This window comes from Panthera tigris, chromosome A3 (genome assembly GCF_018350195.1).
Source record: "Panthera tigris isolate Pti1 chromosome A3, P.tigris_Pti1_mat1.1, whole genome shotgun sequence".
Classification (NCBI taxonomy): domain Eukaryota; kingdom Metazoa; phylum Chordata; class Mammalia; order Carnivora; family Felidae; genus Panthera; species Panthera tigris.
In genome coordinates this window covers 87171485-87199470 of record NC_056662.1, presented here as the reverse complement: position 1 = coordinate 87199470, position 27986 = coordinate 87171485, and the positions used below count along the sequence as shown (strand labels likewise).

At 48.7% G+C, this 27986-nt stretch overlaps 1 protein-coding gene across 1 annotated transcript; it reads right to left on the bottom strand.

Annotated features, from left to right (window-relative positions):
* Window positions 1-2: 2 nt before the first annotated feature.
* ATP6V1B1 (ATPase H+ transporting V1 subunit B1) lies at window positions 3-27917 on the bottom strand. Its single transcript, XM_007083420.3, has 14 exons — window positions 27503-27917; window positions 21628-21683; window positions 8172-8270; window positions 7880-7973; window positions 7230-7307; window positions 6204-6343; window positions 5694-5795; window positions 5012-5109; window positions 3505-3628; window positions 3174-3324; window positions 2845-2927; window positions 1913-2017; window positions 1585-1714; window positions 3-1489 (listed from the first exon to the last, which is right to left on the bottom strand). Exons 1-14 carry the CDS (start codon window positions 27618-27620, stop codon window positions 1326-1328), a joined length of 1542 nt encoding a protein of 513 aa, XP_007083482.1. The 5' UTR covers window positions 27621-27917; the 3' UTR covers window positions 3-1325.
* Window positions 27918-27986: the final 69 nt, after the last annotated feature.

Below are 27986 nucleotides of genomic sequence, written 5' to 3'. Positions count from 1 at the left end.
GAGGGAGGGAATTGGAGCAGTGAGACTGGGCCAGCTATCTATGAATTTGCTATTATTAAAAGCAAATACTTGAACCATCATCACCAGCACTGAATAGTATGACTTTAAATAAACATTTGTTAATTTGGTAGTGGGAATGTTCTTATTTGACTTCCTGATTACTACCAAGAGTTAAATAATCATCACTGTTTTTCTCTTCTGGGAATCATCTGTTTATTCACATTGTTCTTTGAAGGTCCTAAAAGTGTTTCTTACTGATTTGTAAAACCTATTAACATAGTAACCCTTTATACATATTTTGCTGTCAATGTTTTCCTCAGTTTGCCTTTTTAAGTTTTTACAATACATGGCAGTCAGGCCATCGGTGTCGCTTGAGTCACTGTTGAGTGTTACTGAACCATATCCACATTCCATCCCTTCTCAGGGGGGAATGACCCCAAGCTTATCAGAGGTTTACTGAGGCCCCAGGGTCAAATGTAGATATACCCGACCATACCACCCACTTCTGACTACCTTCTTCCCTCTGTGCCACATCATTCCTGGTATTTCCCCCAGAGAAATCTAAGAAGGGGGCCGCAGTTTCTCCCAAGACCACAGAGACCTACAGGGAGGGACAAAAATGCAGATTCTCCACCCTGAAGCAGCTCTCCCTCATTCCAGGGAAACCTCTTCTGGTAGCCCACTTGCCTTCCCAACCCCAGTGGTCCAAAGGCGTCAGCACCCCTCCTATGCACCTCAAGAACCAGCAAATTCTACTGGATACCTTCCCCAGGTGGGGCCTTAACAACTGGCTTCTAATGAACAAATTAAGATAAAGTGACAATGCGTTGCAGGGACAAAGCTTGAGGAGGTCCTGGCAGTTGGGGGATTCTGTGGGCTGTTGTTTCTGGGGTGCTAGGATCCTAAGAATGACAGCAAGCCCTATGTATGTGTTGGGGTTAGAGAGTGTGTCAACCTTAATTATCCTTCCTTGGGTTATCTTGCCATCTCTATACCAGTGGTTGCCATCTGGCTGTACCTGGGGGAAAAATACTGATGCAGAGGACTTCTGCCTACAGATTTGTATTAATTGATCTGGTTTGGAGCCTGGGCCTTGGTATTTTGCAAAGTTCTCTAGGTGATTCTCAAGTGCTTGATACAGGCTTAACAACCTTTTGTTCTTGCCCAGTGCAGGGACTCCAGGCAGAGGGATGAAGCGTGGGAGTGGGCGGGGTGCGGACCGTGAGCACTCAAGCGGTTGGTTGGGTGTGTGGAACTCGAGGCGTGCGTAGAACGGGTATAGCAGGGGTCCCAGGACACAGTCTGGGGTCTGACTGTGGGCAGGGCTAGAGCGCTGTGTCTGACGCGGGGTCCTGCGGCGCCCCCTCGCGGGAGTAGAACTCATCCAACACGCTCTGCGGGATGCGCTTCAGCATCTCCTTGGGGAAGATGCGCAACAGCTTCCAGCCCAGGTCCAAGGACTCAAACACGGAGCGGTTCTCGTAGGGACCTAGGGACAGAGTAGGAGTGTGTGCATGTGCGTGCGTGCGTGCATACGCAGCCAGGTAAGGGAGTTACTGCCTGACCACCCCCAATGCGCCTCACCCTGGTTGATGAAGTTCTTCTCGAACTTCTGCAGGAATTCCAGGTAGAGCAGGTCCTCGGAAGTGAGCGCCTCCTCCCCCACCACCGCCTTCATGGCCTGCACATCCTTCCCGATGGCATAGCAAGCATACTGGGTGAAGGGGGGAGGGACGGTCCATCGGTCACCGCAGGCATATCACAGAAGTCCAATGGCCCCCAGTTTGGCTGTGTGGGGACCCCAAAGAGGGAGGGATTTTGCCAGAGAAAAGCTCGTGGTCCGGGTACCGGCACAAACCTCCAGCTTCTGAAACTAACTTACCCGCCAGCCCCTGGGCCCTCTCCTTCTTACCAGTTGGTTGGAGACATCTCCATGGTCCTTTCTCGTCATGCCCTCCCCAATGGCGGACTTCATTAGCCTCGACAGGGAAGGGAGCACATTGATGGGGGGATAGATCTAGGGGAGCAAAAGAAGCGAGTGGCAAAAGGCAGGGTCCAAACTTTCCTTTCCTTCCTACCCCTACTTGTCTCTCTTCCCCCTGAGAATCTTAAGAGACTGGTCCTCACTCATCTGACAGAGAGGTGGGCTGCTCATACCCTGTCCTCCTTTATGGCCCACAGATTTTAGGGCTTGGGATGCGGGTGTCTATAGGTGTGCTCCTGGACAGGAGGGTGGAGGGCGGAGATGACATGACATTAGGTAATGAAAGTCACTACTTAAAAACTTTTGGTTATTTGGACAAAAACCGGGTTAAAGCTTATTAGTTAATAGCTGCAAAGAAGGAACCTACTAAGCAAAGAGGAAAAAGTCACAGGGGTTGCCTTTAACCTCAGATGGGACAGACACATTTTCTCACCTGTTAGCACATTATTCACCATCTACTTGTGTCAGTTACCCAGTGTTTTGTTCACCAAAGCAAATTACCGGAAAGGAAAGAGAAGTGGTATTCATTTAGTATCTACTATCTGCTGGATGCTTTCTACATGCTGCCACGCACTCCACTGTGTGATAAATACTATTATTTCTATTTTATAGGTAAGGAAACCTAGGATCAGAAAGATTATTTTCTCAAGGTTCCAGTCAGGTAGGCTGGATTCTAGCCAGACTTGTCTTGTGTCTGTGAACCACACAGTCTTCCCGGGTCATCTCCTCTTTGGAGTTAGCCTTGCCTGGCCCCTCCTAATTCACAGAGAAATCAAGCACGGCAGGTGATGGGGCATCAGACAGCCAGTGTCTCTGGGGGTGGTGAGGAGAGCACTAGGTGGGTAGGGAGGGGACAATACCTGTCTGTTATGAAGCTGTCTATCCACGTAGATCTGTCCCTCTGTGATGAAGCCCGTCAGGTCTGGGATTGGGTGGGTGATGTCTGCAAAGAAATGCACTGGTCTCAGTGTAGACACGGCCCACATCTCCACCCAATCAGGGCCACGTGGGTTCTGTTCCTCTCATGGGAGTGATGGGGTATGTGGAGGCGAGGAAAAGAGAGTGAACTCCTTGATGGATGAACAGAGCTACTGCACATCTATGCAAAAAACCGTGAGCCCTTTAAGCATCCCAGTGGGAAAGGAGGGCAGTAGGGCTGCAGAGGGTATTGGGCAGTGAAGAGGCTCACCATCATTGGGCATGGTGAGGATGGGGATCTGAGTGATGGATCCTCCCCGGCCCTCCACACGGCCTGCCCGCTCATAGATGGTGGCCAGGTCTGTGTACATGTATCCTGGGAAACCTCGGCGCCCGGGCACCTCCTCTCTGGCAGCGGAGACCTGCGATATCAGTGTCACCGGGGTAAGGAAGGGGGCAAGAGGCTAATACAAGGAAGGGAGAGTGGGAGGTTCAGTGACTATGAGAAATGGAATAGGGGCAGGCCTGGGTAGGAGAGCTTTGGGGTGTAGGGACCAGGGAGAGGCAGGCGTGACCCTGACACCCTTCACCAGCTGCCTCACCTCCCGCAAGGCCTCTGCATAGGAACTCATGTCGGTCAGTAGGACCAGCACGTGCTTCTCACACTGGTAGGCGAGAAATTCAGCAGTGGTCAGTGCCAGGCGTGGGGTGATGATCCGCTCGATCCTGGAGGTACAGCCAGTGTTTAGAGAGCTCAGAGGTCCGTTTAGCCCCAGTGCTGAGTGGAAAGGGAACCGTGCATAGCAGCAGAGGAGTGGACAAGATGAGCCTCCGCTCCCAGCCCCCAGGTCACGGCTATGGTTCTTGGGGGTGGACAGTCTGCCGATCCTGACACTCCTCCTTCCTGTTCAAGGTAGGAAGGGGTAGGGAGCCTGGGACAGGCAGAGAGTTGGGTGAGAGTGGGACAGGCAGGGCCGGGAGTGTCTGGCAAGGGTGACAGCACCCTGTCCCTGCGGGCCCGAAAATTAGGGGCTCTGGCCCATCAGAGCTAGGCAGGGGCAGGGCTCCTGCTGTAGCTCTCTCTTCCCCAGCCTCCCCTGCCCCCTCATCCCCCTGCACTTGGCTCAGCTGGGGCACCCTCTGGATTCTTTCTGTAAGGTTCCCCTCACTACTCCAGAGCACACGTAGTGGGCGTGCTCTGTACACTTGCCCTGCCCGCTTGGCAGCTCCCTTCCACTTGGAGCTCTCCTGAATCCCTTCCTCTGACTCCAGGTACCCTCAGTCCTCAAGCTCTGAGCCTGTGGGCCTTTCCTCTGGTGACATCATCCTGGCCTCCAGAATTCTGTTACTTACTTTTAGGAATACCTTCAGTACCCAGGACAGCTTAGATGTTTTTTCTTCATCCACCTGACCTACTGATTTAAACTCACATTTCCTAAACTTTAAAAATAGCAGTTTTTCCAGATGAATAAACAAACAAAAAAGCAGAATCAGACCTATACATACAGAGAATAAACAAATGGTCGCTGGAGGGAAGGGGTGGGGAGATGGGTGAAATGGGTGAAGGGGAGCGGGAGATCCAGGCTTCCAGTTATGGAGTGAATAAGTCACAGGGATGAAAGGCACAGCAGAGGGAATATAGTCAATGGTATGGTAACGATGTTGCTTGGGGACAGATGGCAGCTACACTTGTGAGCACAGCATACCCTATAGAGAAATTCAGTCACAATGTTGCACACCTAAAACTAACATGACAGTATATGTCAACTATACTCAAATAAAAAAAATTAACAAATAGCAGTTTTTGCAAACAAAGCGTTTAGGGAAATCTGTCTATAGTGGGGACTTTGGTGGTGGTGCAAGGATGAAGAGCCCTGACTTGGGACAGTGGCTGGATGCAGACTATAGGAAGGACAGAGGACTGCAGGTGGCAGGCAGGATTGTGGGCTGTCCCTACCCCTTACCGAGCCTCAGTTTTCCCCTCTGCACAACCAGGGGTTGGGCCAATGGCTGTGGTTCTGGGATACTTCTGAGCCCTGGTACTCTGGATTTTGGGAGGGGACGGGGCCTGCTGCCTGAAGGCAGTCTGGGTACCAGGGGATGGCTCACGTGGGGTCGTTGGCCAAGTTCAGGAAGAGGCAGACGTTCCCCATGGTACCGTTCTGCTCGAAGTCGGACTTGAAGAACCTGGCTGTCTCCATGTTCACCTGGACACACAGCAGGGAGGGCTGGAGAGGGGTCCCTGCAGCCTAAGGGCAGGGGCCCTGGCCCCTCCCATCTCTTCTCAGTAAAGCCTATTGACTGACTGGCTACCAGTTCCTGGGATGACCCTGAACTTGAGAAGGCAGGGGCTGGGTTGCTCTCATCTTTGGGATCTCATCAGGTTCCCAAAGAGTTCAGATTTCTTCAGGTTGAGCTCTGCTCAGTGCCATCCCAACCCCTTACTTAGCCAGCTGCTCCCCTGCTAAAACCCTCCTCTGGCCCTCTGAGGGCCCCATCATATCCCCTCTCTGAAGGTGTCTTGTCTCCCCAAATTCCCTGGCTTCTCCCTCCTCCAGGTCATCCTGGGCTCATCTTATAGCTGCCATGTCCTTTGGGATGGCTTGAGGGACACACTGTCCTAGTCACTGAGCCCACCTTCAGTCATGCTTTTGCCTCTCCCACCAGACAGGCCTGGACTCTGACAGCTTCTCAGGGAGAAGGATTATGCCTCCCTCATCAGATCAGACAGAGCCAGGGTCCAAGGGAGACAAGGCTGCCAGAACTTGCCAATCTGCCCAGCTCCTCTTACCCCCATGGCTGCAAAGACAATGGCAAAGTTGTCATCGTGATAATCCAGCACAGCCTTGGACTTCTTCACCAGCCCAGCCTGGCGGCAGATCTGGGCGGCAATCTGGGGTGGAGTGGATTGGGAGGAAGAACGTCAGAGTCAGAGCCCAGACCCAGAGTCCAGCCCACTCAGCACCACTGAGGATGATGGATGGAGCAATTTCCAATCCATCCTCCTGCCAAGGCCTTTGGCAGGAGGGATCCCAGGGCAGAAAGGCGAAAGGGCTACCCCAGGCCCTACAGCCTTTCCCAGGGTCGAGGCTTGAAGACCTGCTTGGGGACAATGAGGAGGCCTATGCAGCTCCAAGTCCATGAGCTGCCAGAGGACAACTGCCAGTCTGGATGGCGAAGACCCCTGCTTGGCTGGTCCCTGACTGCTTGACACAGGAGACCGTCCTCACTGGCCCACCAGCCCTGGCCTCTGCCTCATCCCTTCCTCTTGGTCATGTCCGCAGGACCCCGCAGGCCTCACCTCATTGTGGGGGAGCCCGGCTGCTGAGAAGATAGGGATCTTTTGACCACGGGCAATGCTATTCATGACATCGATGGGAGAGATGCCCGTCTGAATCATCTCTTCAGGGTAGATGCGGTCATGGGGGTTGATGGGCTGGCCTGGGAGAGGACGATCATGGACCCATGCTCAAGGGCTCAAGTCCCTCCCTGCCCTCCCCCAACCCTGCTCCAGACTCCAGAGCAGCACTATTTGACAGAATTTTCTGTGGTGATGAAAATGTACTGTAACTACACTGCCCAGTTACACTAGCCCTAGCCACATGTGGCATTGGGAGCATGAGATGTGGTTTTGAAATGAAAGTTGATTCCATTTGAATTAATTCGTATTTAAATAGCCACAGTTCAGTACTCCCTTGGATAGCACTACCTGGCACATTGGAAGCGGCAGGCAGGTGGGAGGAGTCCAGGCTGAGCAGGTGTTTTGTGGGGCACGAAGGAACTGAGGATGACCTGGGGAGCTGTCTGAGTGGATGTGTTTGCTCCGCTCTGCCTCTGACTTGCTGAGTGGTTTGGGGCCAGCCACAGACCTCTGTGGGCCTCCATCTTGTCCTCAGAACTGACAGGATTGGAGGACTCAGGAGGGCCTCCCACCGGGAAGGGGCTGTGTTTGCTTCTGCAAGCCACCCCAGGCAGCTCTGAGGGGTGGGGACAGGGAACTGGAAGGCAGGAGAGTGATGGTCCTGGGGCACACATGGAACTTTGCACATGATGATGGCATTTAAAGGAACTGGATATGAAGGGCTTACGGCAGTATCTCAGGCTCTGTGGCAGATTTGGGGACAGACAGGCCTCTACAGTGCTCAGAGCACACCTGATCTGCCTGGTAGTCTGACCAGCCTTTGGAGGTGAGCCCTGGCCAATTGCCCCTGGCCTGTGTCTGGTGCAGAACTTCCAAGGGCAAGGTGGCAAAGGTGATGGCTAGGGGTGGGGAAGGTGGTTGGAAGCTGGCTCCTGAAAGCTGTCCAGAGCCTCTCTGGTCACTCACCATTGATGTCCAGGAAGTCCTCTGCCATGACCACTGGCCCCTTGTCAATGGGCTTACCGGAGCCATTGAAAACCCGACCTGAGGGTGGGGGAGGATGTTGGGAGATGCTTAGGGCCAGCCTCACGTCTCCCTCACTGCTGCTCACCATCCACACCATCACCGGCTCCCACCTGCCTCTTACATGTCCCTCTCCCCTCAACCCTCCGTTATCCCCAGAGAGCTGGCTACAGTGACTGTTTCCTTGGGGATCTTCCCTCCTTGCCTAGAAATCTTTACAGCTGAGGCCTTGGCCCAGGAAATGACTCTAATGGAGGGTTTTAGGGCTGGAAAGAGGAGAGGTCCAGGTGTGGCAGATCTTGGGAGAAAGTTGGAGGATGTGCACTCTGTTTCAGCCTAACCACAAATAGATGGTTACCTACTGTGCCTCCAGTTTGTTGAAACTGCCTTCCTCATTTACTGGACATCTGCTGCATGTCCAGCCCTGAGCTGGAGCTGGGGGTCAAAGAGAGGACAAAACCTCTGACCTCTACAAACTCACAGGGAGGCAGACATGCAAAGAGTCAATGGCTATGCAGTGCTAAGTGTGTGGTTAGGGAAGCTAGGCTGGGAGGACGCAGGAGCTCCCCATCCCACCTCACCCCCACCCTTACCTAGCATGTCCTCTGACACTGGAGTCCGTAGGATGTCCCCTGTGAATTCGCAGGTGGTCTTCTGGGCATCGATCCCAGAGGTTCCTTCAAACACCTACGGGACAAGAGGTTACTCTAATAAGGGGCTTGCTGGGGACAATGGGGCCTTCCATTCTATGCTCCCTTGGAACCCAGCTCTAGGCAAGACACTCTGGGAAAATAGGACTTTTTTTTTGCCTTCAGAGCTTATAAGATAGTCAGGAACTTTGGGTCTGTTCATTTATTCAGCCAACATGGCACTGACACCACTTACCTGAACAATTGCCTTGGTCCCTGACACCTCAAGCACCTGCCCGCTTCTCTGAGTCCCATCAGGGAGGGTGAAGTTGACAATCTCAGCGTACTGGGCAAACTAGCAGGAGAGGAGAGCAGACATGAGACCAGAGCAATGGTGAGACCAGAGGTGAAGTCCCTGTCTCCCCCCATCCCTCCCTGACCCTGTCTCAAGCTTCTATCTCCCCTCTTGGAAGTGAGCTTGAGAGGCTGGGAAGTGCAACGTTTGAATTCTGTCTGGGAGTCAGTGTACCTGGACGGGTAGGGGTGTCAACTTTAGAGCTGGGAGACCAGGGTTAGAATTGAAGCTCTGATGCTTAGAAGCTGTGTGACCTTGTGGAAGTTCCTTAATGTCTCTGAGCCTCATCTTTCAAATGGGGATGATAATAATACCTACTTCAAAGAGCTTGTACGGAGAGAAAGTGATATGTGTAAAGTCATTAGCTGGTGCCCGGCACCTTGTAACAGCTCTGTAAAATGTAGTAGTTATTACGACTGTTCAGGTCCCATGGACAGTTGTTTCTGCCCCTGGGGACTAATGGTGAAAACACTGGCACAGTGCTCTCCTGGGCTGCCAGGTGTCCCCTTGTGCCAGTGGCAGTCTTTCCCTAGCTATGGGGCTGGGGCTGATTCACATGTCATCCTCACAGCATTCAGAAATAAAAAGAATGAGGCAATCACTTCTCTTTTGGCTATGATCAAGTGTAGTATCTTTTCTTGTCAGTTTAAAAAGAACCAGGCTAATATCTAGAATATATAAAGAACTCTTACAACTCAAAAGTAAAAATACAAATACCCTACCTTAAAAAATGGGCAAAAGATCTAAATACATATTTCTCTGAAGAAGATATGCAAACAAACAGTAAGCACATAAGCACATGTTGATGCTCAACGTCATTAGCCACTAAAGAAATGCAGACCAATGAGATGCCACTTCACACTCACGAATGTGGCTGTAATAAAAAAGACAGATGATCATGAGTGTTGTTGAGGGTGTGCAGAATTTGGAACCCTCGGACACTGCTGGTGGGAATGTAAAATGTTGCCACCACTTTGGAACACAATCTAGCACTTCCTCGAAAGGTTAAATACAGAGATACTGGATGAGCCAGCAATTACACTCCCAGGTATTAAACCCAAGAGGAATGAAAACACATGACCACACAGAAACTTGTGCATGAAAGCATATAAGTGTTCATAATCAAGTAGCCTCATTATTCATAATAGCCCTAAAGTGAAAACAACCCAAATGTCCACAAACTGATGAATGGTTAAACAAAAGATGGTGTATCTGTAGCATGGAATATTATTCAGCCTTAAAAAGGAATGAAATAGGATAACATGCTGCAACATAGATGAGCCTTGAAACATGCTAAGAGAAGCCAGACACGACAGGCCACGTCTTACATGATTCCATTGATACGAAGTGTCTGAAATAGCCAAATCCATGAAGATAGAAAGATTAGGGGTTGCTGGGGGCTGGACGGAGAGAGGATTGGGGGTGATGACTAACAGGTACAGGTGTTCTTTTGGAGGAGATGAAAATGTTCTGCGATCAAGTAGTCGTGATGGTTGCATAACTCTGTGTATATACGAAAAGCCACTGAACTGTGCACTTTAAAAGAATGAAGGTTATGATATGTGAATTATAATTTAATTAAAAAATGATTAGGCTGTCCCTCCAGGACCATAGGCAGCAGGTCAGGCAGGTGGAGGTCTGCCCCAAGGGAATCCTGAGCTCTGCAGTCTGCACATGCTCAGGAAACCAGGTTCCTGGTCTTTCCCCACATCTAGAAGAGGCTATGAGCTGGGCCAAGGAGTCTGGGCTGAGAGAGCAGACCCTCCCCACTGACACTGGCTGTCAGCACCAAGAGAGCTAAGCCCTGTACCTGTACTTGCACTTTCTTTCTGGGGAGGTACTGGAGAGAATGCATAACATCCTTCAGGCTCCCTCACCTTGCTTCCCAGGTGGTTGATTTACTTCAGGGAGTAAGTCATAATCATAATCTTTTTTTTTTTTAAGTTTATTTATTTATTTTGAGAAAGAGAGAGAGAACTAGCACAAGTGGGACAGGGGCAGAGAGAGAGAGAATATCCCAAGCAGGCTCTGCACTGTCAGTGCAGAGCCAGATGTGGGGGCTTGAACTCATGAACCACGAGATCATGACCTGAGCAGAAATCAGATGCTTAACCAACTGAGCCACCCAGGCACCCCCATAATAGTAATTTGATAAAGATAAATGATAAAAATATGATATTTTTTTTATCCCCGCTCCCCACAGTGTTCCTAGAAGTTAATGTACTCCTCTAAATAACTCCTTTGGATATCAGAGGAAATAAAAACTTAAATGATAAATGAAATAGAAAAGAATGAAAAAGGGTATAACTTCATGTCATGACCTATAGAATAAATCAAGCTGTACCATGTTTTCTGACCATAATCAAAATAAGTTTGAAATCAATAATAAAAAGATAGTTAGAAAAAACATATATTTGGAAATTTAAACACCTAATATAGAGAATGTAGAATTAGAACATATTTTGCACTAATAATGAAAAACTATATATCAACATCTGTGATGCATTTAAGCTTTGAATGCTTACATTAAAAAAGAAAAAAAAATGAGGAAGTTTAAGAGTATGCAACATGAAAAGTTAGAAAAAAGAACAGCATTAAAACCCCCAATAAAGTAGGGTGGGGGGATGGGTGAAATAGGGAATGGGGATTAGGGAGGACACTTGTGATGAGCACCGGCTGAGGTACAGAATTGTTGAATCACTAGTTGTACACCTGAAACTAATATAACACTGTATGTTAACTAAATGGAATTAAAAGAAAATCCTTAAACAATATAGTAAAAAATATTAGAAGGGCAGAAATCATTAATACAGAGAACAAATATATAACAAGGAAGATCAAAATCCAAATTGGTTCTTTGAAAAGCCTCATAAAATAGACAAATCTCTAGGGGCGCCTGGGTAGCTCAGTTGGTTAAGCGTCTGATTTCAGCTCAGGTCATGATCTCACAGTTTGTGGGTTCAAGCCCCGCATCGGGCCCTGTGCTGACAGCTCAGAGCCTAGAGCTTGCTTCAGATTCTGTGTCTCCCTCTCTCTGCCCCTCCCTGGCTCATGCTCTGTCTCTCTCTCAAAAATAAATAAACATTAAAAAAAAAAAAAAACTAGACAAATCTCTAGCAACACTCATTAAGAAAAGGGTAAAGACATAAATAATTATTGGAATAAAAAAGCCAAAACTAGCTATCTGATAATATTAAAAAGTAACAAAAAAGAATTATAAACAACTTTATGCAATACAGTTCGGAACTTAGATGAAATGGATAAAGTCCCAAAAGAATACAACTCAAACCAAAACCAATCAAAAACTAAACAGAAAGCTGGAATAGTCCTACAATTTTTAAGATACTGCATAGGTAAAATCTTTCCACAAAGAAAACACCAGTCCCAGAGAGTTTTACAAGTGAGTTCTGACAATCAAAGAACAAATAATTTGAAATTTACTTGAGCTCATCAAAAGTAATGGATAACTGATACATGAATTCAGAAAAGTTGCAGGATACAAAATTAATGTACAAAAACCAGTTGCATTCTTATACACTAATAATGAAGCAATAGAAAGACAAATAAAGAAACTGATCCCATTCACAACTGCACCAAGAATCATAAAGTACATAGGAATAAACCTAACCAAAGATGTAAAAGATCTGTATGCTGAAAACTATAGAAAGCTTATGAAGGAAATTGAAAAAGATACAAAGAAATGGAAAAACATTCTGTGCTCATGGATTGGAAGAATAAATATTGTTAAAATGTCAACACTACCCAAAGCAATCTACACATTCAATGCAATCCCAGTCAAAATTGCACCAGCATTCTTCTCGAAGCTAGAACAAGCAATCCTAAAATTTGTATGGAACCATAAAAGACCCTGAATAGCCAAAATAATATTGAAGAAGACCAAAGTGGGAGGCATCACAATCCCAGACTTTAGCCTGTACTACAAAGCTGTAATCATCAAGACAACATGGTATTGGCACAAAAACAGACATATAGACCAATGGAATAGAATGGAGACTCCAGGATTAGACCCACAAATGTATGGCCAACTAATCTTTGACAAAGCAGGAAAGAATATCCAATGGAAAAAAGACAGTTTCTTTAACAAATGGTGCTGGGGGAACTGGACAGCAACATGCATAAGAATGAAACTAGACCACTTTCTTACACCAGTCACAAAAATTAAAAATGGATGAAGGACCTAAATGTGAGACAGGAAACCATCAAAACCCTAGACGAGAAAGCAGGAAAAAACCTCTCTGACCTCAGCCTCAGCAATTTCTTACTTGACACATCTCCAAAGGCAAGGGAATTAAAAGCAAAAATAAACTATTGGGACCTCATGAAGATAAAAAGCGTCTGCACTGCAAAGGAAACAATCAACAAAACTAAAAGGCAACTGACAGAATGGGAAAAGATATTTGAAAATGACATATCGGACAAAGGGCTAGTATCAAAAATCTATAAAGAACTCACCAAATTTCACACCCGAAAAACAAATAATCCAGTGAAGAAATGGGCAGAAGACATGAATAGACACTTCTCTAAAGAAGACATCCAGATGGCCAACAGGCACACGAAAAGATGCTCAACGTCACTCCTCATGAGGGAAATACAAATCAAAACCACACTGAGATACCACCTCACGCCAGTCAGAGTGGCTAAAATGAACAAATCAGGAGACTATAGACGCTGGCAAGGATGTGGAGAAACGGGAACCTTCTTGCACTGTTGGTGGGAATGCAAACTGGTGCAGCCGCTCTGGAAAACAGTTTGGAGGTTCCTCAAAAAATTAAAAATAGATCTACCCTATGACCCAGCAATAGCACTGCTAGGAATTTACCCAAGGGATACAGGAGTGCTGATGCATAGGGGCACTTGTACCCCAATGTTTATAGCAGCACTTTCAACAATAGCTAAATTATAGAAAGAGCTTAAATGTCCATTAACTGACAAATGGATAAAGAAGTTGTGGTTTATATATACAATGTAATACTACTCGGCAATGGGAAAGAATGAAATATGGCCTTTTGTAGCAACATGGATGGAACTGGAGAGTGTTATGCTAAGTGAAATACGTCATACAGAGAAAAACAGATACCATGTTTTCACTCTTATGTGGCTCTTGATAAACTTAACAGAAGACCATGGGGAAGGGGAAGAGAAAAAAAAAAGTTAGAGAGGGAGGGAGGCAAACCATAAGAGACTCTTAAAAACTGAGAATAAACTGAGGGTTGATGGGAGGGTGGGAGGGAGGGGAAAGTGGATGATGGACATTGAGAAGGGCACCTGTTGGGATGAGCACTGGGTGTTGTATAGAAACCAATTTGCCAATAAATTTCATATTAAAAAAAAGACTAATGGAAAAGAGATGGTCTTTAATTAATTTATGGGGCAAGGATAACCTTGATACAAAATAATATAAATATGAGAAAATTATACACAATCTCACATATGAATATAGATGAAAAAGTCCTGAACAAAATACTTACAAATCAAATCCATAAAAGCATAAAAAAGGTCGAGTTACAAACCAAATGATAAAAGAAAAATATTAAAAAACAAAAAATGAAGGCAAATACATACACACATACACACAAATAAAAATTAAAAAGACCACGTTGGAATTATTCTAGGAATTCAAGGTTAGTCTAATATTAGAAATATAATAATGTAATTTACCTTATTAATGGATTGAAAGATTTTTAAAAAAACCTGTGATCATCTGAAAACATTCTAGAAAAAGCTTAAAAAAAACTATCCCTGATTAAAAAATTTTGATGATTAGGGAATCATGATATCTATGATTAAAGAACAAAACTCTCTGAAAACAGAGAATAAAAGGGAAATTCCTTAACTCCAAAAAGCATCCACAAAACACTTACAGAAAATACCATACTCTGATATAATGTATAAAACATTCCCTTTAAAATTAGGAGCAAAACAATAATGCCTGCTATCATCATTCTATTCAGCATTACACTGGAAGAACTAGCCAAAATAATAAGAGGAACAGAAAATAAACATTAGAAGGAAACAAAACCTAAAATAGAAAACTCCCCCAACCCCAAATCCAGTAAAGATAGGACCCCCCAAAAACCCATAGACCAATTTCTCTTATAGATGCAGAGGTTATAAATAAACTATTAGCCAGTGAAATCAAATAGTGTATTAAATAAACAAACAAGTTTGACCAAATAGGGTTTATTAAAAGAATGCAAGCCTAGATCAATCAACTTCTGGCAATCTCAACATTTGACAATATAATTCATAATAGGGAGTTTGTACGTATGAATTATAAGAGAAATGCTACAGAATTATGTAAATAGAAACCACAGAAGCTTTTGATAAAATTTGGCAGCGTTTCTTATACAATCCTGTGTAGGACAGGAATGGAAGGCAACTCCTTGAACACTAGACTATTTACAAAACCAACTTCAATAAGCTTCTAAATGGTGAAATGCTAAATCCATTTTTATTTCTAATAAAATCAATAACACACAGAGATGTCTGTATCACCATTGTTACTTAATGTGTTTTGGAAATTGTAGTTTATACAATAAGACCAAAAAAGAAAAAAGAAAAAGTATACCAATAAACATAAATAGAAAATGCTTTATTTATTTATTTATTTATTTATTTATTTATTTATTTATTAAAGGTAGTGAGAGGAGATTGTATTCTTCAGAAATGTCAAAGAAAGGCTGTGAACATGTTCCAGATTACAGAAGGCTAAACAGACATGATGAGGCTGGATCCCCTGCTGGAGGGGAAAAAATGCTATAAAAGACTTTATTAGGTCAGCTGATAAACTGGAATATAGATGTAGATTAGGTAAAAGTATCAGTGTAAATTTCAGATATTGATAATTACTGTTGTTATGTAAGAGAATATCCATATTCTTTGGAAATAAATGCTGGAGTTTTGGGGGATGACTTACCCTTAAAAGACCTAGGAAAAAATTATGCACACACACATACACACACTCAGAGCAGAAGATACAACAAATGGAATAAAGTGTTAACAATTGGCCGTATGCATGTTCCTTGCACTATTTTTATTTTTGCCCCTTTTTATAAATTTGAAATTGCTTCAAAATCACAAGTAAAATTAAAGTCTGCCAATAGAAAAGCAGACATAATTCCCTTCATTTGCAGATGATACTGTATACCTAGAAAAACCCAAGAGGCTCTACTTAAAAAACAAAACAAAAAATGCCCAGAATTAATAAAAGAAGTTGGTTGTATACAGGATAAATATATAAAAATCCATCTCTTGTACCACTGTGTGTCACCTATACACTGATTTAAAAAAAAAGAACAACAACTCTTTTTTTTTTTTCTATTCCAGCCATAAATGAAAGAGGAAATTAGGAAAAACATCCATTCACAATAGGGCCCAAAGCCATACAATATCTGGAAAAAAATTTAACAAGAAAGGTACAAGAAAATAATAAAATCTTACTGAGGATATAAAGCAAGCCCTGAACAAATGGAGAACAATAGTGTTTTCCAAGACAGAATGACTTACTGTCATAAAAATATAAATCCTTTTCAAAAGCATAGAAATTAAATGCATTTCCAGCAAATTGCTGTTTCTTCTGGAACTTAATAAACATCTTAAAATTCATAAGTGTCTGAGAATATCCAAAAATCGTCAAGGTGGAGGATTTGATGTATCAGATATTAAAACGTGTTCTAAAACTGCTAAAGTCAAATGGTTAAGTGTTGGTGTGAAGCAGACAGAGAAGTGGGAGAGATTAGAGTCCAGAAACAGATCCCAGATTTTATGAAACTGTTATAGAACAAATGCGGTATATTACTTCATGGGGAAAACCAAAATCTGTTGACCAAAGGGTGCTAACGTAACTGGGTATCGACTTAGAAGATACCCACGTCATAAACACAAATACATTCAGGCATATAAAACCTTTAAATACAAAGCTAAAACAAACAGAAAACCAGAAGAGTTTTTCTTCTTTCCTTTTCTCAGCTTTCCTAGAAAAGCTGGATAAGAGAGATGTCTTTAAGCAAGGTATGGAATCCAGAAGCCATAAATGCAAAAATAGACATATTTGATTGTACAAACATTTGAAATGTCTGCATGGCAAAATACCAAAAACAAACGTGAACAATAAAAAAGGAGCACCCACAGCTCAAAATGTACACCTCAGTATGTAGGAAGATTTCACAGAGGACAAAGTAAAATCCAAACTTATAAAAAGATCCTCAAATGTAAATAAAAACAGGAAGGTACTAGTTTTCATCAATTAGATAGACAAAATTCCAGGAAAGAACATATTCAGGGCTGGCAAGGATGCTGGAGGGTGGGTCCTTTAACACACGGTTGTTTAACATTGCCGGGCTAGCAATGTTGCCCCAAATCATCAATATCTATTTGAAATCTATTTTATTTATTTATTTTTTTTTTCAACGTTTTTTAATTTATTTCTGGGACAGAGAGAGACAGAGCATGAACGGGGGAGGGGCAGAGAGAGAGGGAGACACAGAATCGGAAACAGGCTCCAGGCTCCGAGCCATCAGCCCAGAGCCTGACGCGGGGCTCGAACTCACGGACCGCGAGATCGTGACCTGGCTGAAGTCGGACGCTTAACCGACTGCGCCACCCAGGCGCCCCTGAAATCTATTTTAAAAGCAATATACACTTTGAACCAGCAACTTCATTCCGGAGGATCTATCTTATAGCAATAAAGGCACTAGTGTAAAGGGGCTCTATTTTGCTGTACCATTTGCAATAGCAAAGCCTGGTAACACACTGAATGTCTATCAATAATGGAACCATTAAAAAAAATGGAACCATTGAATAAACCACAGTACATCCATGTTATCGCCTACTATGTTGCTCTTGAGAAGAATGAATAAAATGGGCAACTACTGACATGGAGGGAATCCTTGATATGTTTTAAGAGACTAACACCAATGTAAACCTCTAACATACTATCTATTTGCCCCTTTACAGCAGGATCTTTATAGTGGCTGTCTCAAGAGGCTGGGAGGAAGGAGGTTAGGGACAAATAGTTAAATTTGCGTGTCTTTTGTTTCACTAGTAATAAGGAGCATTTTTTTTTTTTTTTTGGTAATTAAAATGTGATAAAAATTTGGGATGTTCAAGTACAGTGCGACTGGTTACCACCATCATTACTATCACCAAATCCCCGCTCTACCCAAAATAGTGACCTTAAGTGTCTGGGAGGAGGGGTTTATGACTCAATTTCCCAGTGGGGTGTGACAGGGTGCATCCCTGCGAGGGAGGAGGGGGGGGCGTCAAACCTGAGACAGGAGGGTTTGCAGTTCTGACAAGTCACTGGAGGAAGCTCCAGCTTGGGTCCCTCCTTGTCCTGTGAAAAGGATGCCAGGAAGGCGACCTCCGTTGCCCCCTAAACCAGCCCCTCTGAGTGGGGTTGCTGAGAGAGCAGGGCTCCCCCCAGGAGGAATGCGCTGAGGTCGGCGGGGCAGCTCACGTCTAGCGGTCTTTGGCTCATCAACCACAAGAGGGGGCCCAAGAGCAAGGGCCGGAAGTCCCCCGCGGAAAGAAGTTTTAAAAAAGTCGGGGCATTCCTCTGCCGCTCTTGGCCTGTCCACCTGACGCAGCCACTGGCCTCCTTGCATGGTGGGCTGTTAACCTCAGGAGGAAAACTGCTGGACAGAGCACAGGCCAGGTTGGGCCCCAAAGAAATCAGACCATGGGCCCAATAGAAACCAGGCAGCCGGGTGATAAAAAGCCATCATTTTTCATGTGGGTTTATGTGGGGGACGGAGGGCGGAAGGAAAGGAGAGTGGAGGAGGTGGCGCCCTGTGTGTCCCTGAGAGGTGAAATCAGAGGAAATGAACTTTAAATAGCAGAGAGATTACAGTCAGATGCCTGAAAGAACTGTCAGAACCATCACACCCAGTCATGGAGGGTGTATAGTTTGGAATCCTTTAGGAAGAGAATACTAGGCTCTGTGTGTGCGTGCGTGAGTTATTTGGGGCAGGGATGCCCATAGCCAGTTGGGACAGGGAGTGCAGGGGGAGAATTCCAGGATGCAACAATGAGTTTATACTCAAAGGAGCCCCATTTCAGAGCCTGATCCTCTCACCTCCCATTCTTGGTTACTAGGAGGACCGCAGAGGGTGGGGATGGTTCAGTACAACCTTCTGTGCTTCACTGAGTTCTCAGCCAGCCGGGGGGAGGGGGGGGGCAGAGGGGAGCTGCTCTACACACTCGGAGGACTGGGAAGTTCTTGGCAAGCCTGGCAGGACTTGTACAGGGAAGCCCTGGCCTCCAAGGCCTCTCTCTCTGCCAATGCCCAGGGCAATTTGGAGCCCCTCTTCGGAAACTGTCTTCAGAGCTGATACACATACTTCTGAAAGCTTTTTCTTTTAAAAGTTTGGAAGTGGCCACAGACACTTGGAGCCAAGTCTGGTGGATAAGGGGAGAGCTTTCTCCAAGTCTCAGTAAGGACTGCTGTTTCTCAAAATACGGCAGTCGGAAGATCTTGTAGAGTAGGGGATCTTCAAGTGTGGGCCCCAGGCGAGCAGCAGCAGCTTGGGAGCTTGTCAGAAATGCAGATTCCTGGGCCCCAGCCTCAGACTGATGAATCATAACTCTGGGTTCTTCCAGGGGATTCTCATGCATGCTCTAGTTTAAAAACCACTGCTCAAGTGAAATCTCTCTAATATATCCCAGGCAGGTGGACGTCAGCTAACCAGACTCCTCTTTAATGCCTGTGAAACTCTTGTGTAATTGTTTGTCATATTGGGCCTGTTTAATAATCTGGAGGAGTCATTTTTACACTCTACACTCAGGGGTTTAGGCTTTAACATTTTATGCTCTACACTCAGACCTCCAAAAATCAGATGAAATCATGGAAACTGTCCCTAGAAAAATGTACAGACACACGAATACCCAGCTTCAAAGGTTTGCATACGATTTTGAGTCCCTTATTGCCTGGGCTCAGAACCTCTGATCTACACAAAAGTTTTCCCCCAAGAATTTTTCCATTTCGGAAGGATGGAAGTGGGAGGCCTAATTGCGGGTATGATTCAATTTGGGCAGAAGGTGGCGCTGTAGAGGATGAATTGGGGTATTTTACCCTAGCAACTCTAGCCTGGGGATAGGGATGTGGGGCCGCAGAGAGGAGTACGGAAAGCTGTCTTCTCCGCCTCTTGAACTTAAGAGACTACACGTTACTGCTTCTTTTCCTGCCCTCTGCAAGTCCAGGGTTTCCTGGGTATCTCCATCACCCAGTTATTCTGTTCTATGAGAGAGATGCATCCAATAATCGCAGAACCATGGGTCTGGGGGTCTATCTCATTTCCCAGTCTAGCCCCATTTTATAGTTAGGAAAGTGGATGTCATAGGTACTGACTCTCCATACTATGAGCGGGGGCGGCAGATGGCACCAGCTGTTTACTCCAGCATATTAGCATTTCTGTCTTCCAGGCAGAGCTAACGCTAGCTGTTCTCAAGGAGGAATAGTAAAAATACATTTATCTGATTTGATCCTCACAACAACTCTCTTCTATATTAGATGAGGAAACTAGGATTTGAAAACCTAAACAGCTGCTTCTCAAACTTCAGGAAGCATCACATCACCTGGAGGGCTTTTAAAGTCTGACTTCTGTATCTCCCCAGCTCTCTAGAGTTCCTGATTCTGTTGGTCCGGGGTAGGAGCCCCAGAACCTGCATTTCTAACGAGTTCTGTGCTGATGCTGCCAATCTAGGGTTGTCAGGTAGCTAGTAGGAGGTAGCTAGATGGAGCTGAGGTGAAAACAGAAGAGGTCTGAATCAGACCTTGTGAGCCCCCTGCATACATGCATAACCACTCCATCACACTTCCTCCCAGGGCATCCCCAGCACTAGTGGGTCAGACAGTAAGGTCTCTATGAACTTGGGATCTGGTTTCCAGAAACAAGAGGGTCTGGTTTAGTCATTCTAACACTTACTCATTCATTCATCTTATTCACTTACTCACCCTTCCTCTGAACAAACTGAACACCTACAATGGACTGGGTGTTCAGTAAAAGTGTGGTATGGGACTCTGGGGGCTCAAGAGTAATATCCAATAGGAGAGACATTGTGGGGGCAGGGAGGAGACATGTGGCCAGGTGGTGATCCGATCGATGCCTTGATGGATGTTGCCAACAAGACAGTACAGAAGAGGGAGAGGAGGGACAGGCTCATTGTCCAGGGGCCTGGGTGAAACTCCCAGAAGAAGTGACCTCTCAGCTAGCCTTGGGGAGGAGTCAGAGGAAGAAAGGGTATGGAGGAAAGGTAGTTGGAGAGGCAGAGGGAAAAGTAGGAGCAAAGGCCTAGAGACATCAAAAGGCAGCTCCGTGCAGAGGCAGGGTGGGTTTCCAAGTAGTGGCACAGTGGGCATCGGGGAAGGAGAGGATGCGTCATGAGAGTGGAAAAGTGTGGAGGGACCCTTACAGAACATGGGGCCTATAAGGTGAAGGTGCTGTGCGTGCTAGGTGAGTTTGAAGCAGGGGAGAAAAGGGGTCAATGCTGCAGGGGGGCAGCATGGAGGATGGCAGGGCACCAGGCTGGGGATCCAGAGACCATGGCTATAATCAGGGAGCAGTGGGGTAGGAGGTTGCTGATAGATCACTGATACTGACAGATGGGGTCCAGGAAGGGAGGGATCAAGGGTGGCCCCAGATTTCCAGGCTGGGGAGGGTGGTGTCTGGCGGGAGCCTGAGAGGTGGAACTGTTGGGTGGAAGGGGGACAGCAGAGTGATCTGGCACCTTTGCAGGGCCCTTTATGCCTTAAGAATCCCCAGCCCCAAACTCAAAATGCCGTCAGTCTGCCCTGGTCCTGCGGTGCCCCAGGGGACACAAAGGAGCCCACATCCCATCTCCTTCCGTGAGGCCCGCTTCACTTCCCACCCGCGCTGCTGGTTCCCAGGCTAAGATAGTCCAAAAGCCTCTGAAAACCTTGAGCTCTGGAGAAAAGTTAGCTGGCATGGCTCTTCTGCCTTCTCTTCCTTTTAAAAGAAGACCCACGGGAGCAGCAGGTGGAAGAGTCCAGCTTTGTGAGGAAGTTCAGTACAACCATTCCACCGTTGTAGAAAGAGGCACAATAGCCCAGATCCCCCAGGCCCTTGGCGGTAAAGAGTGGTCTCTGAGGGCCCAGAGCGGGCAGAGGGGGACACTGAAAAGGCAGGAAGGGAAACCCAGGGTGGTGGGGGAGACAGCTGGGGAGGAAGAGTGTGGGATGGGGGACAGGGAATTAGAAGGGACAGATGGGCCCATGGCGGACAGCTAGAGGTAGGGCAATTTAGAAGAGATCTGCACCCGGGGCTGGGGAGCCCTGGGATTTGGCCTTGGTGCCTGGGAAGATATGGAAGAATCTTACCTTGACCTGGTCCAGCACCACCAAGGGCCCATTGACGCTGCACACTGTCCTGTAGGCTGGGGGAGGAGTGGAGGTAGGTGAGGTCTCACACCCAGACACACACACACACACACACACACACACACACACACACACACACACAGAAGCATCTTCTGCTTTCTCTCCCTGTATGCACCACCCCCACCCCCTTCCCAGTCTGGGCTGTCAGGGTCATTAGCTGTGACAGGGCCAGCCACCATTGCTGTAAGGGTCATGCCCCTGCCCGCAGGGCTCCCTGCTGGCTTGGACACCTGCAGGAGGCTGGGGGGAGGGCCAGGGCAAGGGCAGAGGCCCTTCAGAATCCTCCCCTCCCCTCTCAACTACGAAGAGGTCTTTCTTATCTTGAAGCTGCTTCCCCTATGGCCTCAGCCCCCATCTTACATCTCTGACCCACAACATTTTCCAAAAGCTTCTGGTCCCCAGCTAGAAATGGGTAGAGAATTGCCCTCCCTGCCCCCCACCAGGACCACACTTCCCTCTATCACCTGACACTCATTGAGCATGGTGCATGTGCGCATGTCTGGGTGTGTGAGGGGTGGGGGCTTGTGCATGCATGGGTGAGAAAAACCAGCCAGAGTTCCTTCCTGGACAACCTGGGCTCCCTGGGTGCCTGTGGGAGAGGGGAGAGAGTGACAAGGAAAGAGGAAGAAGTAGAATGTCCCAGCCCTAGTGGCTGGAGAGATCCACAAATGGGGAAATGAGCTCAGCTTACAGGGAACCTCTAACTCCAGTGTTGGGGAGCCCCAAACTCCAGTGTTGGGGACCCCAATAGGAAAGCCATGGACTGGCAGACAGGAAGCCTATCTTGGTTCTGCTAGGGGCTGGCTGAGAGATCCTGGGACTCTCCCTCAACTACAACCTGGGAGACATAGCTCTTCCCTGGGGTCCCTGTGAAGCACGAATGAGACCACGGAGACTGTGGCATGGCAGGATGGCCAGAGTGTCCGTGAGGTCACTGAGTCACTCACTGGAAGGACATCAAAGGGAAGAGAGTGGTCTAAGCCTCTTTTCAAAAGGGGAGGAGAATGGGGTCCAGAAGGGTGAAAACCTACGCCAGGGTCACCCAACATGCTTGTGGCAGAGCTGGGGCTGGGACCCCACCTCTTGCTTCCCGTCAAACCACATAGGCTTCCAGCCCTCATGCTTTCATACAAGTCTGGTGCCAAGTCACCCCACACCAAGGGAAACTAAATGCCCCCAGCTCACACCTTCCCCAGTATGGGGCTCAGTGATCATCCCCCTGTTTTTGTCTGATCTGCATTCCTTTCACCAGGGCATGGGCTAGGATGATGACTGGGCAAGGTGATCCTTGCGGGGATATTTGCAAGGCTCTTCTGAGCTTATGGGCTGTTAGGAAAACTCAAGAACAAGAGGCGCCAGAAGATCCATTCTTCTAGGGCTTGGGCCTGGAGCAGGGGAACTCCTTCAGCTTCCTCCGAGTTCCCATAGAGGAGGTATCCAACCTTCCCTCTAGGCCAGCCTCTCCTGGTCCTGAGGCCCAGACCCCAGAGATGACTACTCCCTAGGGCCAAAGGCCAGTGCCTCCTTCTCTGTGCCCCTTCCATCATGCAACTCTGGTATCTCCCATCTTAAAACCCTCCCTCTGCCCCAGTCCTTCCAAAGCTGCTGCCCTTCACAGCCCAACTTCTGGCAAGTCGGGCTCCATTGCTGACTTCCTTTCTCCACCTTCCACCCTCTCCTTGCACTCTCCAACCTGGTTTCTCTCTAGGCCGCCCCACAGGACCAGGTACACTGGATCAGAGCCTCATTTTAAAAAGCACTGGGACAAGCCTCTTGCTGGCGCTATAGAGAAAATACCAGACAAGCCAAAAGGGCTGAGATGGCAGAAGCAAGATGCAGAGTGGGTAGGCTGGATGGGAGGTGAGAGTGTGGGAGGGGAAGGAGCCCAAGGTCCAGAAAGCCCCAGGGAACACTTTCCAGTTCTACCTAGGAGACGGGTCTTTCAACTTCCTCTCTTCCTTCACAGCGGTTCCCTACATTTCACAGCTTCTGTCGAGGGAAGCCTGTTAACCTGGACATCCAATAACTCTACCTTGGGAGGGCAGCAGTGAGTGGCAGGGAGTAGCCAAGGGGCCAGGACGAAGTGCTGCTTGCTGGCCGGGCCCTTGGGCTGGGTGCCCAGCGTGTGGTCTGTAAGCCTCTACCTTATCCCACCAGCCTCAGCTATAAGCTGCCTTTCTGGATTTCCAGAGCCCTAGGGCCTAGCTCTAGTAGACTTCCCAAATGCTTGCTGGAGGAGTCCATCACTCCACAGCCTAGACCTTTCACTGCAGATACTCCACTGTGGCCGTTTCTGTTTATCACCTGACTTTTGACGTCCTTCAGTGCCCTGCCCTTAACTGACTCCGACAGCTACTGGCTCTGCTCCCCACTGAAGTGCCACAGCCCTCAGCCATGCCACTGTAGAAGGCATCCTGTTCTCCAGCTTGTCAGTCCTTAATGAGATGGATCATGTCTCTCCCCTCAGACCAGAACTCTGTGCCTCCCCAGTCAGACTAGACCATATCTTTTCTTAGAAGCTGTCTAGTTTGGACACCGCCAAGGTGGTGGCTAAGCAACCAAAGTGTCCTTGACATGAAGCTAGGCCTTTTGTTTGCATCCACCCCCAACTGATTGTGTCCATTGAATGCAGTGGCAAATTAAGGCCCAGAAGTTGGCTGATTTCTCCTGGGGCACACCACAAATCAGTCTGCATCCTGTGGCACTCCCCCAGCCTTGGGACATACCCTTCAACCCTGGAGAGGTGAAAGGTGGGGGTAGCGCTGGAGGCAGTGGGCTGGCCCAGAAGACCTCTGAGGGGCACTCCCTCAATAGGCCTTCCTGAGACTTTGCAGACACTCCCTCCCTCTGCTCTGCCCCCTCCCCTGCTCCATTGTCCCAGCTGACACTTTGGGTTGCACTTAGGGCCGCAGGCCTGGAGCCCCTCCCTGCCCCCATCTCCCCACTGCCTTCCCGGTCAAAGGCTCAGCGGGGCTCCATGCAGCCCACTAATTAGGGCCTGCCCAGCCACACCTGCAGCGTCCTGGGAGCCGGCTGAGCCAGGCGCCCATGCGTGAGGTGGGGGTGGGGGCAAGCCCGGGGCAGTAGGTCCCGCACCTCCTCCCTGATCCCCTCCAGAGGGATTAGGGGAGGGAGGGCAGGGGCTGGAAGACCAGGCTTCTTAGAATCAGCCCAAGACCCTGCCCGGTGAAACTCAGTGTGACCTTCCTGGCCTCTCAGTTGAGGAAACTGAGGCAGGCGGCAAAGCCTGCCTCAGTGGTTTGGCATTCCAGCCTCTGGGTGATCATCTGACCAGGCTCTGTCCCTCCAGCAGGGCTGACAGCCTGACATCCGTCCTTTGCTCGTGCTGCGCACTACTCCCCTCCCCCCTTCCCTCCCACCTCACCTAGCATCTTTTGCCCCACACAATGGATGAAGCCCCAAGCTGCCGCCTCCCCTCAGGAAGAGAGTTCTAGCTCTGAAGGAGGAGAAGGAGTTCCTTTCTGCCCAGGGTGGATATTGCTAGGGTTCACTCCCCACTTTATTCTACCCTGCCCCCTCCCTTCTGGCCCATTCCCTCAGCCACTGCAGTGAAATCACCCTTAATGCCTCAGGCCTGTTTGGTTCACTTCCTCCTCCAGGAAGCCTTCTATTGGACTCACCCCATCTCTGGCTGAGGAAGCCCTGGAGTTGGGAGCCAGCTGCCCCATCCCCTGTCCCCCTGGGATCCCCAGCTCTCCTCCTGGGCTCTTTCTGTCTCTGCATAAAGTTCTCCTGCCCAGAGCGCATACAGTGCTCAGGTAGGAGGCCAGGGCAGGAGTCCTGCCTCCAGCCAACTGAGGGTAGCAGCTCTAGGTTTTGGTCCTCACCCTTCAGAGAGGAAACCCCTCAGGCCCCAGAGGCGGAAGGTGGGAACAGAGAAGGCTGTGGGTGCAGAAGCACCCTGAGGAACTCAGTATGCTCCGAGGGGTGGAGGCTGTCAGGCTGGGGCTGGCCCCTGGGGGTGCCCTGTGAGGACACTAGTATGCAGCAAAAGCACAGGTAGCCTTTGTCACTGCAGGAACATCTTTAACACAGGGAGCAGAGTCGTGGTGGAGGGGCTCCCCCTCTGCAGACCCTGGTCTCTGGGTCAGCTGTTGGGTGTGACACATTCACCCGGGTGGAGGCCACATGGAGTGACACACAAGCAGGCATGGGGGCGCTGACACCCCTGGGTTCCAGCCTGGGTCAAATCTCCAGGGCTTGTTGACTCTAAATAAGGTCATGGCTGGAGGGAACTGGCTGCAGGAGGCCCTGGGGTGAGGTTGCACCCACAGGGTCCCTGGGAGGGCACACTGCAGGGAGTGATGGTGGGGGAGGGTCCCGCAGGGGTGGGCCATCACTTGGGTCTGGATGAGAGTTAGACAACTTGAGACAACTGGGCTCAGGTCTCCAGGCCTGAGCTCTGGACTCCAGGGGGCCTCCAGTCACTGCAAATTTCTGGGCCTTCATGACCCCTGCTTTGCCCCAGGGGAGAATCTGGATCTCTGCCCTCCCCCATACCTCCAAGACGTAGGGCCTGCAGGGCCTCCTTGGTACATCCGGTCTCACTCAGTTTCTCCTTGCTGGAATGTACTCCACCCCTCAGTGCCTGCCTCAGGCCTCTGGAGGTGCCTGCTCACGCCCTGCTCTGCTCCTAAGCACCCCGGACCTGCCCTCTTTGGACCTGCCCCCTCTGTACTTGCTCTGTTCTGGGTGGGTGCCAACTCCATTCAATGCAGACCCAGCTCGCGCAGCTGCCCCGTCAGGTCACTCCCACTATGGCCTAGGTAACTAGAGAGGGCCAGCTTCTCTCCATACACACCCTGTTAAGAGCCTCTGGCTCTGCTTGGCTGGTGCTGGCCAGGCCGGTTTACTCCAGTGTGGGGCTGTCTAAGAATCTGAGAATTGGAGAATGACCTTGGCAAGGACAGATGGAGGGGGCTCTCCCTCTGGTCCTCAGAACCTCACCACTTTCTGTGCCCCAGACATCTGGGCACACCTAGGAAGCCTACAAGGGTAAATAATCCAGCACCCATGGCCATGCCAGGCACTCACCCTCCCCCAACTGTACATACACAGACATAAGACATCACCTGACCGCATACCCATGTTGTTCCTATGAGCACGCACACTCGTGCACATACACACACATTCCCCCTCAGTCTGAGTGTAAAAGCATGCACATATACTGTCACATTTCCTCACTCTGGTCATACACACATGCAAGCTGTCACACACATATTTACACATATCCGCACCCGAGTGGGGGAGCACACACATCCTTCCCCTGCATTATACACACAGACACGTGTAAGGCACACATGACATGTGCCCACTGACGTGACACACACAGTGTTATGTATTTCTCCATCCTGAAAATGCACATACTTGGCCTTGCCACACATATTCCCTAAGAACACTTGATCATAATTTCCTCATGCTGAATGTTCTGGTACACATGCTCGTACTCCAAACACGCACATATTCACACAGGAGCGTGCATCACAAACACACACTTGGGCCCATTGGGAGCTCTCTCTGAACTTGGGGTCTCAGTGCAGGATAAGGGTGATGACCGAGAGGTTCCTGCAAGGACACCCCTGCCCTCTCCTCTGGGGTAGCCTGGGCTGGGGACCCCATCCCTCCATCTGCAGAGGTCACTCCTCGTCCAGGCAGTCCACCACATCACTCTGCTGGACCAAGAGCCCCCTTGGTCTTCCTCAGTCTCGGTCCTCCCCTTTTCCTGAGCCTGAGAAGCAGAGCCTGGGGACCCAGCAGCCCACCCCAACCTCACCCTCTGGGGATTTGTACTCACTGACACGGGGGTGGGTGATGTAGTTTCGGGTGACCGCTTGCATGTGCTCTTGGGCTATGCCCAGGTCACAGCCACCGCTGGGGAGCCCCCCAGGCCTACCGTCTGCCTTCGTGGCCATGGCGCGGTGGCAGGCCGGACCCGAGTGCCTGAGCCTGCTGGTGGTGAGTGCAACACTTCGGGCCCAGCTGGAGCCGGAGTGAGCTTACCAGACTGCCCCTGTGGCCACCCCTCCCCTCACCCCTCCTCTCCTGCAGGAGTTGACTGTAAACAGGGAAACCAGTCTCTGGCCCTGGAGCTCTTCCAGATCTGGGAGGTGCTGGTGTGAACTCAGCTCCTCCCCCTGGAACCTCAGGCACTCTCACAGGCCACATCTCATCCTGTTCTCCCCACCACATGCAGTTTCTGGCAGGCTGCCCTCTCTCCACATCTTTCCTTACGGCCCCCCCCCCTCCCCCTGACCTGCCCTCACCCTGTACCCCTTGCC

Coding starts and splice junctions, on each gene's coding strand:
- ATP6V1B1 (XM_007083420.3), bottom strand. CDS start 27,620: ATGGCCACGAAGGCAGACGGTAGGCCTGGGGGGCTCCCCAGCGGTGGC. Junction 3,629..5,011: donor AACTTGGCCAACGACCCCAC/GTGAGCCATCCC, acceptor CTGTACCTCCAG/GATCGAGCGGATCATCACCC. Junction 3,325..3,504: donor ATGCAGAGGCCTTGCGGGAG/GTGAGGCAGCTG, acceptor CTGATATCGCAG/GTCTCCGCTGCCAGAGAGGA.